The 16,290-nt window shown below is 45.0% G+C and overlaps 1 protein-coding gene across 3 annotated transcripts in view; it reads right to left on the reverse strand.

The window, feature by feature from the left end:
- The window catches only part of EVA1A (eva-1 homolog A, regulator of programmed cell death), a 206,796-nt gene extending 193,563 nt beyond the window's left edge, over nucleotides 1–13,233 (reverse strand). The window contains exon 1 of one of the 3 annotated variants that reach the window (XM_048299171.1): nucleotides 13,159–13,233. Coding sequence is in view for 2 of the 3 variants with exons in the window: in XM_048299168.1 (XP_048155125.1) it covers nucleotides 12,836–12,935 (100 nt within the window). In the remaining variant the exon portion in view is untranslated. Of the gene's footprint in view, nucleotides 1–12,835; nucleotides 13,046–13,158 lie in introns of those variants that run through there. The other 2 variants (XM_048299168.1, XM_048299170.1) reach the window with 2 other exon arrangements.
- Nucleotides 13,234–16,290: the final 3,057 nt, after the last annotated feature.

Consider the following 16,290-nt stretch of genomic DNA (forward strand, 5'->3'; position numbering starts at 1 on the left):
CTGAATGCTTCCTCAGGCTGCACCATGAAGAAAAGAGATTGCTATTGTCAAAGGGTGTTTCATTGTTCTGGTCTTTCTGAGAAACCTTAAAATATATCCAGAAATGTAACAAGAACAGAAAACAGATTTGTTTCTTTGGCTGCCCATTTGCAGTCTGGCTGGTGAAGCACAGACCATAGCTTAGCAGGGTTAGTTACCCTGCTTAACCCTTGTTCTTGACAATCACACTTAATAAAAATTTTTTTAAAATAACTTAGTATCCATCAGGAGTGGGCATGTAGAGAAGCCAACTTTCCCTCATGTGAATAGCCCCACTGATTTTTAGTGAATTACTCACCAAGTCAGGACTCCTCACCATTTCAGCATCAGCCTCCAGGCTATTTAATAGCAACTAGTTACTACAATAACTGGCCAGGCTCATTTTTCTGTTGGTGCCACTTTCAAATATCGCACCCACAGTCTTCTCTCCCTGCTAGATTACTTCAAGCACAAAATTCCATCCAGGAGTCAAGCTCCTGGCAATACCTCCAAGATCAGAGAAGTAGGACATATGAGAGATGCAAGGGCACTAGGATTTCCTTTAGGATCAAAAAATGGAAGTCAGGAAGCAGTGGGATTCACCCCTCTCAGCATCCTAATCAAGGCTCCATCTCATGGGAGCAGCTGGAATCAGCAAAGGCTGTACCTCTAATCCCCCAGAGCTAAGGAGTCTCAACAAGAGGAAAAATTGTTGATAATACAAATAGATAGATAGATAGATAGATAGATAGATAGAGATAGACAGACAGATAGAGTGGATCCAACCACAGCACCCCCATAGCTCAGCACTGCTCCTGAGCCACAACATCTGCCCAGAAGCCTTTTGCAGGCATAGCCATGCTGCTCTCCTGCTGGCACTGGTTTCCACAAACCCAGCTCAGGGCTCTCAGTCCCACCTTCTTGATAAGGAAGCTTGGACAGTCTGTGGGTGCAAACAACCACTCAGGAGCCAAAACTGGCATGAAGAAGGACAGACAGAAAGAACACAGGTCATAGGTGAAAAGGTTTGTCTTTCTTTGTCCCAAAAATAGAGTTTCCTGTATTCAGATGTTGTGGAGGTTGGTGTGAATATATCCAGATTTTCTGATCTGTAGATGACAGCAATGCTGAGAGGCAGAAAAGGATCATCAGAAAAGGCAGAACAGGTCAAAGCAGTGACAATTGGCCCTTAATCTTCGGTACCCTGTAATAGGCAACTTAATTGGTCTTGTACTCCAATGAGTTAAATCAAGATAAACATTTTAAAAACACTTTATCATACCTATTGTGATACCACACTGACCAACCAGCCTATTTTTCACCCCTCAGCAGGCTTTGCTTGAGCAAAATCACCCCCAGCTCCACCACACAGATGTAGGAGCGATGGGAAAACGCAGAGGAGGCTGAGTGAACAAAAGGCACTTCAGGCCTGCTGGGGTCAGAGTGTGTATCTGTATGGGAGGTTGGACTCATCACTAATCCAGCTCTGTTTCTAATGAGATTGGTTCCCATTATAGCAAAAGGAGATCCATGGCTTAATTTGCCAAGAGGACCATTGTCATGCAGCTTAGGGAAGCAAAATAATCTTATCAGTTTGAACTTGAACCTTGCCCTCCAATTATGTGAACAATGTTTATGAAAAGAGATAAAGAGATTTTCATTTATCCAGCAGGAAAAATGGATTGTCTAACAGCAAGCATTCCGTTTCCTGCAGCTGCTGGTAGACCTTTACAATCCAGCCACTTGGCTGTACCACTGCCAAATGCACTAACTACTATCTGTGCACATTAACTCTGGACCAAACCCAGGGCAAATGGCACTAAACATATTTATAGTGCAAGTTATTGGTACAGCAGAGTCTCTGCTCCTGTAGAAAAGCCAAAGTGAAAGCCTGGGGCCATCAGCTAAAGACAAGCAAACCCAAAGGGCTGAGAGAATCGGAAAAAATTTTCACTCCTTCCTGAGTGTCTCTGTGTCCCTCTCTAATCCATCAGCTCCCCTTGGCTGCTACAGAGGCCATCCTCTTCTGGGAGTTCTGCATCCCCCACATTGCAGTTAAAACAAAGAACATTATGGCAAATAACAGCCAGGCTTCATCTATTCTTTTTTCTATACAATTCATTCCATCAGAGTTGTTTAGCCGAACAAAACCCCAGCGCTATCCTTTATTGTGAGGCCAGCAATAAACTAACATGTGAGCACAGCATGGGCCACAGATGTGCACACTCCAGCATCAACTGTGGAGCCACTTCCTTGCCCAACTCACTTTTATAAAGCTTTAACCTCTTTGAGCTGGAGTTCAGATGAGCACATAAACCAGGAAGCAAAGAGTGTTAACACAACAGAAGTGGCCCCTGTATAAAGGATACATGAAGAGACAGACATGCTTTGGAAACAGTCAGAACAACAACCTTGGCTTCCAGGGGTTCCCACACAATAAAAATCCAGAGAGAAATAAACTGAAAAAATCACAGAGGCTCTATTTTTAGCAATATCACTTGCACTGCAGGATCTTTACTTGAGCCTTTGAATAGACACATATCCTTTTTTTCTTCTTCTTCTTCTTCTATGAGGGGACAGAAGCAAGCAAGCAAAAGAAAGAAATTTGGAGGGGGGAATGTCTTCAAAATTAATTTTTAAAAAACTTTTAGAATGTGTTTCAAGGACTGACCCCAAATTTGTAACCCAATTTTGAGTACTCTTATCTCATCCCAAATAAAATAACCCTCAAAGCATGACTGCTCTAGGGAAAGGAAAAAAAAAAAGGAACCACAACAAAAACTATGCAAAACCAGACCCTTCTCACAACTGCACTTTATGGCTCAGATCATATCTGCCAGCTGAAGGTTTCCTACGATAGCAACCTCTAGCTCATATTACACATAAAATACAGGTGTAATGTTGCCCTTTCCTCAGCGTACTGTGTCTGGCTGTGATGGAGTTAACTTGGTTTTTTGTAGCAGCTTGTATAGTGCTGTGCTTTGGATCCACAACCAAAACAGTATTGATAATATATTAATGTTTTAGCTATTGCTGAACAACCTTTGCTCCGCATCAGCACTTTGTCTGTCCCTCACTCTGCCCTCCCAGCAAATAGGCTGTAGGGAGCACAAGATTTTGGAGGGATACAACCAGGCAGGTGACCCCAGCTAAGCAAAGAGATATCCCATGCCATGGAGTGTCATGTTCAGCAATAAAACAGAGTGGAGTGGGGTAAGTCAGCTTGGGAACTGGTTGGGCATGAGTCTGCCTGTGGGAGGCAGTGAGTGATTGCCTTTCCATCAATTATTTTGCTTTCTTTTTTATTTCTTCCACTTCTCTTTCATTATTTTTATCTCATCCCATGAGATTTCTTGCTTTTACTCTTCCCTCCCTCTTCCCCTATCCTACCTGGGGTAAGAAGGGGAGGCAAGAAGGCAGCTGGGTAGTGCTTGGCTGCCTACAGGTGTTAACCCACAACACTCAGTTATGTGCACTTGACTTTGCAACTGAAATGTTCATTTTAACCTGTGCAGTCCATTTGCATATAGATATTATAATATTGGAGATGGAACTGTGTACTGAGTACCCCACATTTCTTCCTGCTTATCACAGCTTAAGAGACTAGGTAAGGGGCTGCTCCTGGAGAAGAAGGTAGATACTGAACAATCCGAAATATTGGTCAGTATCAGTTCTGAATGCCAATCTCTCTGCCTCGGATCCTCATCTGTGCAGTGCAGGTAACATTCCAGGCTTCTTCCAGAAGGGTAAGTACATCCCTGTAAGTACATCCCTCACAACAAGCAGAATAGGGTTTAAATAACATTATAGGATTAAAATACCATTAAACATACAGGAAATAAGGCCCCAGGGCCATAAAGAACTGGAAGGATGAAGAAAATCATTTTAAGGCCACTGTTCTGTGCCCTGGACAAGACAAGAGCCCCCCAGAGTATGTTCTCATTAAAGTGTAGCGTAAAAACCCAAAGGACTGGACTCAAGTAGTTAAAACTACCTTAATTTTAATATTTCTTAACTTCCAAATGTTTGATTTTAAAGTACAATACTGTTATTTGAATGTTTCACACAAAAGCTAAACTTTTTCAAAATCAAAGTGCAGAATTGTGTCCCACAGCCTCCTATGGGCACTGCCAAGACCACAGCAGCACTGCAGGTACAGGCACCACACAGACCACAGCAGGAAGAGATTTCCCAAAGACTGAGGCCCAAAACAATAATCTGTAATCCACCCATAGGAGTTCAATTTACCACCTATCACTTTAATTGTACTAAATGTCTGCACTCTTGGCCCAACACAACTTTTAAGAAAAACATTTGAGCCAAAAGCCTTTGCAAAATACAGTAAACATGGGAAATTAATGTCAGGAATTGCACCTGCTGTAGAGCACCCTTGATATCAACACCAGCCCACAGTGTGATATAAAAATCACAGAGTAAACATTAGCAGATAATCCCCACGCTGCTGTTTGTTTTCATATTTACTAGTGGGAGTAAAAGCCCACTTTAAACCCTTGAGGCTGATACAACACATTGATAATATCATAGCAGCAAAACCACAGGCATCTGATAACAGATGAAAATAAAATAACACAAGCACACAGGGGGTCTCAGAGTAGGTGGTCTTAATGGCCCCTTCTTGACAAGCAGCACCATCAGGTACCCAGTCTGTCAAAGATTTAGTGTATCTCACCTGAAGTCAACTCCCTCATACCCTGAGGATTCTGATTCTTTTATGGGCTGCTGGAGGAGTGAAAAATGTCTCTCCTGGCAAACAGTGAGTTGATATCAGGTTAAAAATCGATGCACAAATGTACATAGTGAAGTTCTTTGATTGTAAATGGCTGATGAATCTCCTCTGGGTCTCTAGGCCTTCTTCTCTAAATCTCTAAATGTAACATTAAAAAAAGGAAACATTTTTTTTAAATCTTTCTTCCTCATTGTTAAGGATGTGGGATACTTTGCCAGCAGCTGGATGTCAGCTCTCCTGCCCACCAAAACTAAAGTGCTTGGACAACATCTACTGCAAACTCTTCAGGAGCATCTACATTCATCTGTTCATTCAAACACACTTCTGACACCTGAGCCCTCGGAGGGTTTGCACAAACTGCAGGTCACACACACACTGCTCCACCTTCATGCAAGGATCCAGACGGATCCAAGAGGGGTTATTAAATAGCAAGCCTTAGCACCCAAAGGAGCCCCATCAACACTGACACCACAGCATCCACCAATATAGCTCAAGAGCGCAGAGTATATCTGAAAAGACTCGGCCAAGATTTATTTTCCTGTGCAACCCAGAACTACCAAGTCATCATCATCTCTTTGACATGAGAAGACACACACTGGGCTCCAGGCAGCCAGGCACTGCATATGCTGAAAGAGCAGACATTCATAGTTTTAATTACTACAGATAAGTTCATGCCCTCAGTGAGCTGAGCCAGGCACATTTGGATTAGCCCAAACCCAGGCTGAGAGAGTCACAACTCACCATCCTTCCTCAGCCAAAAGGAGCAGCTAAGTAAATTAATTAATGAATAATAATAATAATAATAATAATAACAACCCAAGCAGCTCTCTAAAATGTGTTCCCAATTATTACTTCTACATTAAATTAATCTGGAAGAAGATGAGCCAGGATTAACTTCTGTGCTTCTGTTCATTCTGCACAGCTCTTGGCAAGTCAGCAAAGTTGCCTCATAGCTGAGCAGATTTTGGCCCATGGCTGTCTTTTGGAAAGCACACAAAAATCCCAGACAACAGCAGTGCTGGATCAGTGAGGCATAGCACTGGCAAGGACACAGGGAGCCTTGTAGCATGGTACCAAACCAACCTGTCCAAAAATCCTCTGAACCACTTTAAGGAGCACATTGGGTCTGTGCCTGCAGGCAGTCACACACCTTTCAAGGGACAGAATCTGTGAAGATCTTGGATATGCGTATAAAGGAATTAGAAGAGCACAAAAGCCCAAAACAAAACAGGGGTAGTTTCTTCAAATAGTCCTCCCCACCCAGGGATTTGGATTGCTATTTTGGAACAGAAAGAAGTTCAATCTATACCTGCACAAACATGCCAAGCATAAGCAGCCAGTCCCAAATAAGACATGTAAACAGCCCTGGTGTTGGCCAACTAAATCACTGCACACCCACCTAAACACAGCATAGGCCAATCTTCAGCTCTGAACACCAAGCACTTTGGGAGATCAGGCCGTGTTTAAATTAGCATCAACAAAAGGATCAGCATGAATGCCAAGTGTAAATACAGAGTTTTTCTCCTCCTGCAGAGACTAAGCTTATTCTCCCCACTCCACCCCCCCCCCCCCCCCCCAGATTAAATTGTGAGTTCAGCTTCTAAGTATCTCAGTTGAAAAAAAGGGTATGTCAAAATTCTCACTTTTTTTTTTTAATTGACCTAACTATTTCTGACATATAAAATCTGCTTTCACAGCACCTTAAGTCAGGGAAAATTTTTACCTGAGGACATAAACAGTTGCTTTCTTCAATTCTGCAGCATTTGTATCCCTATTAACACAGAGACATAGGAAGAATGCTGCAAGGACAATTTCCTCAAATTGTCTATGCATCTAGTGGGATACTGGGATACTTTGAAGGATTAAAATTACCACTGTATATTTTTTTCCCTTTTTTTGTTAATACTACTAATTAAATAAAGTGTTCCAAGTACTAACAAAAGTTTTCATCAGTTTCTGGGCCCCTGCAGTTAGTAGATACTATATAAATATTGCCAGTCATCCCATAGATGTGAGGATCCCTGAGGTCCCTTGGCTCTTGCTGACAGCTGTGATGGCTAAACCAGTGGATTTTCATATGACAGGAGCCAGATGCACACATATGGCTCTTGAGCTTGAAGTCATTGCCTACATGAGGTTTCACACAGACCCCTCATGAGACATCCCGGCACCCACAGCAGCCGCATCCATCCCTCCCTCCCAGACTGTGTCTCCTTTCCCTGGTACCACAAACACCAACAAGCAGCTGGTTTTTTGTAGCAGTAACAGCAGTGCCCCTGGTCACAGCCCAGGACCACAAACACACGGAATTGGAAACACGTGTTTGTCTTCCTGAAGCTCAGTTTGGTCCCCTTGGCTGTCAGTAAAAGTAAATGCTGAATATTTTTTGAGTCGGCAGGCACAGACTCCTCCCTCACAGCATTTTCATCACAACTGTTGGGAAATCCACAGTGTTTTCTGGAGCGTGCCCCCAGACAGGGGTGGACAGAAACCTGTATCTTTGCTTAACATGGTATTTAGTCTTGGTAACATGGTCCTGCTGATGCCATAAAGCCACAGCCCCGATGATAAACCAAAAAACTCTCTCAGGCACCAAAATAGCCCCAGCTTCTGTGCTGATTCTTTTCCTACTTTCCCAAGAGCAGCAGATCTGGCACTTGATACCCACGCAAACCCCTACTGATTTCCTTCTCCAACACCTCCCAGCTCTTTGTGGTCTTTAGACTCTTTTCCACTGGCAAACAGACATATGTGACACAAACCCCAGTTGCAGCTTCCCCCTGTGAGAACGCCTCAGCCGTGGCTCCCAGACCCAACCACCCCCTTCAACTCCCGCCCCGTGCAGCCACATCTCCAGAACGTTACCAGAAGGGGCCAACAGTGGTTTTAAACCAGCTTTGATGAGGTTTTCAATTTTGTCAGCTCTGAGAAGGAGAATTTCTCTACCCCAGCACAGGCAGCTTGCCCTCAGTAAGCCAAACTGCAGCCCAGACAGATGTGACAGATGGGGTGGCACAGAAGGCCTCCAGCTGAGGAGGAAAAGATCACCTGGGGCAAGGACCTCTGTAAGCAGCAACCTGAGGTCCATCCTACCTCATCACTCAGAGCCCTTTCCCAAGACAAGGTATGGAGGTGGCCTGGATTTGGCCCAGTCTTTAAACAAAGTCTAAAGCATGTCTGCTTGCCCCTGGGGTCAAAAACTCAACTCTCATTACTGAGTTACAGTTTCTTTTCCAGTGTGATGGTGTACCTGCCTTTCTCTTGAAAATGCCCTCTTTTACAGCCTGAAACCTTCAACACATGGAAATCATAGATCCTCCTTGACACCATGGACCCATTCAGGGCTATTAGGCATTCAGAAGCTGTTAGCATGTAGATTTTGGTGATAATTTGGTGAATGGAGTTGTCAAACAAATTGCCTTTATTATGGACTGATTAAATGCAATCAGGGAGAAGTGCCTTTCCCCTCCCCAACTCCAGCCTTCATCAGCTCAAACAAACACACTGAGCCAATTAGCAGGGAGGTGGCAAAAGCAGCTTTCACTTGAAACCTGATATTCTTGGGGAAAAGAAAAAACAGCCAACCACCACCACTACCAACAACAACAACAACAAAAATCTCTGTGCTTTCAAAGCCAAGATGGGCCTCCAGGGAGAGGTTCCAAAACCTACCCAGGGCTCACCTGCAGGGTGTGGATGGGAGTTATCAGTATTTATCTGGCTCGATGCCAGATCAGCTCCCTTAAGCAAAGCACTGCTCACATCCAGCTTGTGCCAAAATCTAATGCAAAGAGCATAAACATTAAAGCAGGCCCAAGGAGAGCAGCACTACTGGGGCTGCTTTTTCCTTCAGCTGAGTTCTCCTGTGTCAGAAAAGGCATGAGCTCCCAGCCAAGCTATTTCCATGCCTAGAAACCTACATTTTTGGCTGAGGTCCTTGCAGTGGATTCTCTGATGTCTGTAAATGCTTGAGTTCACAACCCTTTCTGCAGTAGTGGAGGGACCTGCCTCCATCAGCATTAAACTCGTGGCAACCACACAGATCTGATGCCACTACCCTTCTGCCCAACATGCCTGAAATCAGCTAATGAATGGGAAAATCCTTGAGGAGAATTGGAGCACGGCATGATAACGACATAAGCTTAATTCCTTGCAGGTATGCAACTGGAAGTTAAATGGTCACCTTGGCAGCAGTGGGCAGAGCAGAATTCAACATGTATTTGCATGATTTAGCTTCAGAGACAGGAGCATCGAGGCTGAGCACAGAGAGCACACAGGATATGAGCAACAGCTGTTGACTGAGATTTCAACACCTGTATTTAAAGTTAGCACCAAAGCCTACTTTTGGCACCATTTTCATTAACCTTGTCCCTCTAAGGAGCAAGGCCTGCGCACTGCACATGGATCACTGCCTCCCAGAGCCTATGCAGAGGAACTATGGCATAGATTCCCCTGGCAGGGCAAGGACATTGCTCTGTCTTGGACTCTCACTAAAAATAGAAGGGGCCTAAAACAAAGGTGAAGTTTTATCTAACAGCAAGGATTTTGGAGAATTCATTGCTGCTACTGAGATTAGGACTAGAGGTTTACAGTTATGTACAGAGATTCAAAAGATCAGACTCTTACCCCACACCTCATCACAGTCCTCAAGTATCACCTTGAACATAAGGGGTAAGTGACACATCAAGACAGCAGGTTCTAAGCCTTCAAACAGTCCTGAGCACAAGAACAGATCACAGAATGAGATTAGACCAAGAGTCCAGTCTGCAAGCAGCCACAGAGAAAAAGTCAGGGTCTTCTTAAGAAGTGGCTGCAAAGTGCCGGATAACTCCACTCTCTCCCTCAGGACCTGCTTCCTACCCCCACACCCTGCTGCAAACATCAATGGTTAAAGAACTATTAAAGAAAACAACTTCAAAACTCTTCACATAGTTCAAATACTTCACTTAAAAGGAATTTGAATTCTTACATCTCAGATTGCACCAGTCCCCAGCAGGATACGCACTGCTCATGTTCACACTGTGGCGTTTGAGCTGTACAAACAGGAGGGATGGAGCCCCAGTGTGAGACCATGTGCTCAGGGGTTAGAAATTCCCACCAGCCCTGCTTGTGGTCCCTTGTGACAGACTCAGTCCACCACATCTCTGGGCACCTTCTCAGGGTGTGCCTTGCCATGACCTACATAAAAATGAAATCTTCCTGCAGCCGAGAGACACATATCTTGAAGAGCCAGACAGTGGGACAGTACTGGGATGTGGTTGGGTGTGAAGTTCTTGGTAAGTCTTTCATCCAGCCCTACTGCAGAGCTGCCACATGAGAGTCAGTCAGTGCTGCTGGCTTATGATCTGGTTAAAGCTCAAGACTGGCTGTCCCTGAGCTTTCCTTCCAGGGCTGGATCCACACACTCTGGCCCACCACCATAAGGCCGCGACTTATTACAAACAGCAGCACCTCCCTGGTAATGCTGAGTTGAACCAAGTGGAGAAGCCAGAGAGGTTTTGCTGCTAAACAAAGTCTACAGGACTGAGTTTTAAACCCCCATTCTTCCCCAGAGAGCATCAGCTGCTCTCTCTGGACAGTACTGCTGTTCATTTGCAAGCTGGAAGAGCCTTTACATCCCAAAGACCTATGTCATCTCCCTGCAGCACCAACTGCTGCAGAAACCTCTGTGGGATTACAGCCAGCCTTACATTCCTCAGCAGTAATACCCAATACCAATCCACTCATCTTCCTGGGGTGCAGAAAATTTATGTTTTGGATGCACCACCTCTAGGTGGGATGGCATACAGTAAAGCTATTAGGCTTCCCCAAAGATGTTTACCTGCTCAATTCCAGTCATGCCAGAGAAGAACTTAGAAAACTCTGAAGTATAGAAAAGTGTATAAGAAGCCAGAAATAATTATAGTCAAATAATGTTAGAAGGCTGCCTTCCATTCCTTATGCCAGCTGACAATTCACTTATAGGGGTAACAGGGACAAACGAGATGCTCCATCAGGTAGGAAGAGTTACCTGGGCCACTGCTCCTTCAGAGAGGCACATGGTGCACACCCTGATGGCACTGGAGGGAGGCAAACGGGGTCTCTGCAAAATGTGCTGGGAAAGCATAAGGTGTGATTTGGGAAATGCTGTACTTTTTCCTGCCCCCTTTCCTCTTGTGGCTACTCAGCTCTTGAACTTACAAAACTATATTTGAGCTGCTACATACTGGGTCCAGCCCTTTCCTGCAGCAAATCATGTTTCCTGTCCTGCAAGGTACAGTCAGTTCAACAAGACTGGGGACATTCGCCAAGCCTGCTATCAGAAAACTCAGGTTGGACTTGGCAGAAGGTTTCAGCAGTTATGGAAACTCATGGGAGTTTGTGCTGTTGGGATTACAGACCCTGCTTCAGAGTACAACCTTGCTACACACATAGACACAGAGATTTAAGCCACCCCTCTTCTCCCAAAGCATGACAGTACAGTTGGATGTTGCAGAAAAGATTATTTTGTTATCAGCAACCTTCTTATCCATTTTTTAAAGGAACAGCATCTGCTCCCCCTGCCAGCACCACTGAAGCCTATCGAATTTCCTTGCACTGCTCCAGCTATGTTGTACAAACACAATGTAAAGCACCTTTGCCCTGGGACGCCTGTACACATTTTAACGCTTGGCAATTTGGCCTGGCTGGGAAAACTTTATCTACATTTTAGAAGGACAATTCCTTTCCCCATTGCAGCTTTTGCTCCTGTTGTGCCCACTCCATACACCCCTTCTGCATCAATGTGCTTGCAAGCAGGAGCACAGAGAAAGCTCGGTGCCAAGAAAAGGATAAAAGCACACTAGAAACAGGGAAATGCCTCAGCCCTTTCCATTCAGAGGCAGATCTGCCTTGAATGGGAGCCCCCAGGACTGATCTGCCCCCAAATGAGACTGAGTCACAGGCAAGCCAGCCCCCTTCAATTCACATTAAGGTTTCAAGCTACTGTATATATTCTTCCCCCACCTCCACCACAAGCTCCTCCTTTCTAACAAATTTCTCACAGCATACGGACACATGCACTCCCAGGCAGTGAGCAGCAGTGCTGGGATGTGTTGAAACCCAAGTCCAGTGAGGTTCTACCCTTGCAATGACACTTTTTCATCAGCAAACTATAATTGGCAGCTCTTATCCACTAAAAGAGTTTTGCAAAACACTCCTAAAGAGTATGCCAGACTAGTTCTTCACACTAAGGCCCAAAATTAGAACCAATATCTTAAAAGAAAAGTGGCTCTCACTGGCATTCCCGAGCAAACTAATCAACCCTACTGAAGTTGCAAAATGAGATCTGTTATGTTTTCATAGATCCACATGTTCACTCACAAAGAACAGAGGCAGAAACGTAATTTTAAAGCTACTGATGCAGCTATAGAGTTATAAAACTTATATGGGACTCCAGACCTTCAAAGTGCTGGGTATTTACCTGCAGTATATGGCTCAAAACAAATGCTATTAACATTTCTAGATTCAGAAAATATTGAGAAATGAGACACTTTTTCTTACAGCTTAAGAAAACACAGGCTCAGGATATAATTCATTCTGTGCATGCAACATCTCTATCTCAGCTCAGGGGGCTTTTGCAACAATCAGGAGCTGTATGTTAAGAGGAGGGAATCTGGTCCACTACAAAATCATTTAATCTTGCTATGTTAGCCTTAATTTATGTCCTAAACCTTCCCAGTCTCCTAATCCACCTCTTTTCACTCCTATGAGAAACACAGCACAAAACCTGCTAAAAACTTTCACAAGTTAATACCGTTCCTGCTACAAACTTACACAAGTTAACACTATTCTTTTTCTTGTTCCCAAAGTTAGTCAGACTAACTCTTTTGAAATAGTTTTGCTAATTATTGAGAAAGGCTTTTTAAGAAACTCAAAATCCTCTTACGAAAGACACTTTTCATCTTCAGCTTATTTTTAAAAGATTAAAATTACTCCCCACATAACTATCCCAGATCTGCTCACATCCACTTTCCCTGAGCTGCTCCTGAGCACTGGAATCAGAACTCCCATGTATGAGCAGCACACGAAAGGATCAGCGCTTCTCCCTACCTGAGAAGTCTGCAGAAGTCTTGGCAAAGTTGCTGAAAGCTGTCAAGCACATGAGTCTTAGGAGGAAAGTGGAGGTGGGAAACACATCTGGGCAGCACATCCTTAGGTGTCCTCACAGCTTGTTTTCTTCCAGAGGAAAGGAAAGCGGTTTCTGCCCCAGCCCAGCACTCCTCATTGCGCGGAGAGCAGCGTTAGTCCCATTGCTTGGAAGGCTCACAGCCAGCGGCGGGGAAGGAAAAGCACTCGGCACACACACACACACACACACACACACACATCCCTGGGAGTGAATGAATCCCGGCTGACGAATGAGATAGACCTACCTGAGCCTTGGCGGAGTTCCCAGGGTCCTAAAAGCCACCTCTTTGCCCAAATTTGCTGCAGACTGTTCGTGTGTAGCTGTCCAGCTGTGGCACTGCGAGCTGCTGGGGGGCAGTCGGGGAAAGGGGTGCCCGGGGGGCTGGGTTGGAGTAGCCCGGCTATTGTTGGATTAGATATCCAGGGATCTTGTCTCTCTGGTGCAGACAGACAGAAGGATGAGCAGAGTTTTCAAAGGAGGGAGCCCAAAACAAAGCACCTGAATTCACACGGAGTTCTGGTACGATGGGTATTTGTAGCTGCTGCTGAAAACAGTGCGAGCAGCGGTGTCCTGCCAGACTGGACAATTCTGTGTCCCCTGTTGAGAATGATCCTACAGTGGAGGAGACTTTGCAGAGGCCCAGGCATCAAACCCTCCTGGATCTCATTGCAGGACTGGGACTGGTATCAGCCCATATCCAAAATCCTCCTTTCTTTTGACAGCAGAAAGCCATGCCAGGCTCCCTCTACCCCACCAGACCCCTCTATCATCCATCAAACTCAGCAGATCCAAACCTGTGGTTTTCATAGGATCGCGGAACGGTTTGGTTTGGAAGGGACTTTATAGATCATCTAACTCCAACCTCCCTGCCATGGGCAGGGACACCTTCCACTAGACCAGGTTGCTCCAAGCCCCATCCAGCCTGGCCTGGAGACCCAGGAGTCCTGGCTACTCCCATAGCAACTACTTTAACCTCCAGTTAGCGTGGCCCTAGATAATCACTGAGCACTGCTTACCCTGCAGTTAAAGGAAGGCTCCAGCTCACCTGGAAGCCCATCCAGTATTTGATCCTGCCTGATTTTCATCCTTATCCTGGCAGCATCTAGTGAGTCATACTAACTTGAGAGACCTCAGCACTGGGGACACAGATGGGTGGACTCTGTTGTCGCTGGGCACAGGAAGGAGGTCTGGGGCTTTGGTCATCAGCCTTAGCTGCAGCTCAGGCATATGTTTGCATGTAAATAAGGGACATATCCCACATACCCAGGCTAGAGCAGAAGCCGAGTGTTGGTGCAGAGAGAGGAGGATGTATTTCACAGGCAAAGCCAACACCAGACATTTAGCAGCGTGTGTATCCATATATCCAAACCTCCGGAGCAGCACTGTGTGGGGCTGCCAAGGGGAGATGGGGCCAGGCTCACACACAGCTGCTGAACAAAGCTGCAGCTCCTATCCAGCAAAAATAACCTCAGTGGAAACATCCAAGGAAAACCACAAGTGGTTTTTACTCCTCTGTCCTGTTCATCCTCATGGAATTAAGTGAAACTCTCCAAAAACATTGATCTTAGAGCTAAAAACAAGTGTTAGAAACTTCAGTCCAAAGGGCTCTGGGGTTTTTTCTGAGTTGAGTGAACTTGTAAAGTGTTTTTTATTCTGAAATTTCTAGCAAAGTTTCAGCTGTTCTCAGATGAATATTAGACTTGCTGCCTAATTATATGTGAATGACACTTTCAAGAATGCTGCCATGAGCAATTTTTTCCACCAGAAGTCTGTCCTGGGATGGTCTGTGTGCTAGAAGCAGACGCCAAGGGGAGCTGTAAGTCCTGTGGACCTGTTTGCCTTCTGCCCATACAGCTACTTGCTAAGTTCCAATCAGCCACACAGAGGATGAGAGCAGCGTGGTAAATCTGGAGTTTGAGCTCAAGTCCTGTCAATGACCATGGGAACAAGAGTCTGTCCTGGCCTGATCAGCACCTAAGCACCTCCTTCCCACAACAGCTCTTCACACACTGACGGTCTCCAGTGAAGCTGCAGATGAGTCTCCTCAAGGAGAGTGGTGACTCTGGGTTGACCTGACAGCACAGACACAGCCTGAGGTCCAACAGGCTCTGTACAATCCAGCCCCAGTCCCTTCTCTCTGCAGACAATTCTGCCACCTTACTTTTTTGCAGAGGGCTACTTAAGCAAGATCAAAAAACCAGGAGCTTCTACAGACTGCCTTGCTCTTTATTTCACTTGATACTTTAATCCCACCTGCCAGAACTATCTGACCCATACTTTTCCAGGCTTGACCTAAGTTTTAAAGAGAAGATACCAGGAGATTTGACTCCTGGCATCTATGTATAATTCTTGTCTCACCTAGTTCTGCTGCCCTTGCCAAGAGGAAGATTCACCTCTGTTGCCTTACAGGCATGAGATAACCATACCCATTACCAGATTATCAGTCAAAGCTCCTTATCAGCAGGACAAAGAAACAATAGGACCCCTGGAAATTTATCAGCCTCTGGAAAAGGGAAGAACTATTTGCTGAAAAGAGCCCACCCTGTTAGCAGGTGTTGATTTTACTGATTAAAGGGTAATTAGGTTTGGCTGACTCAGTATACGGGGAAGAAAAAAAACTTCTGGTGACAAAGGGTTTAAGGCTAAACATGGGCAGCGTGCTTGAGCTTTTAGGTTACTGTGAATAAAGTCAAACCAAAGGGGAGGAAGTTTACATCAGTGTCCTGTCCTCTGAGGGCATTGATTTTAAGCAAGCCTGTATAGATGCCTTCCAAAAGGAAAGAAGAAAGCAACTCTTGCCAAAAAGAAAAAGAAAGAAAAATTTGCGTTTGAGAAACAGACAATTCAGTTAAAGCCCATCTCCATAATGCCCTTATTCCCTGGGGCATGTGGGAACATCGGCTGTGTGTTTGGAAGGCAAAGAGGCCACCTGTCCCAACGCAGCACAGACAAAGGATGGTCTGTCATGGACAGTCTCAAGGGGTAAACATGAATCAAGGTGACATCAAAATGGAGCTTTACTTTTAGGAGTAACAGCCCTTGAAATCCATCCATGCCTTCAAATATGTCTCTGGGGATAGGTAATAGCACATATAATGACACACATTCTCTTGGATCCCTTCTCCCCGAAGCCACCCAGAAGTGGGAACTGGCCAGTACTGATATAGTCCAGCATTACATCCTAGCTTTGAGCAATATTTGCTCTCTTTCCCTCCACAGATTACCTGTGGAGAAGTCTCACTGAGCCTAAGATGCTTAACAACTGTAGCTCAGTCCTCCTTTTTGACTACGATACTTAAGTGCATTTTTCTCTCCTCCATGCTCCTCTCTTGCAGATCTTCTCCTCCTGCTGCACATAAAACTGTAATATCTGAAA

This window comes from Corvus hawaiiensis, chromosome 3, assembly GCF_020740725.1.
Source record: "Corvus hawaiiensis isolate bCorHaw1 chromosome 3, bCorHaw1.pri.cur, whole genome shotgun sequence".
Classification (NCBI taxonomy): domain Eukaryota; kingdom Metazoa; phylum Chordata; class Aves; order Passeriformes; family Corvidae; genus Corvus; species Corvus hawaiiensis.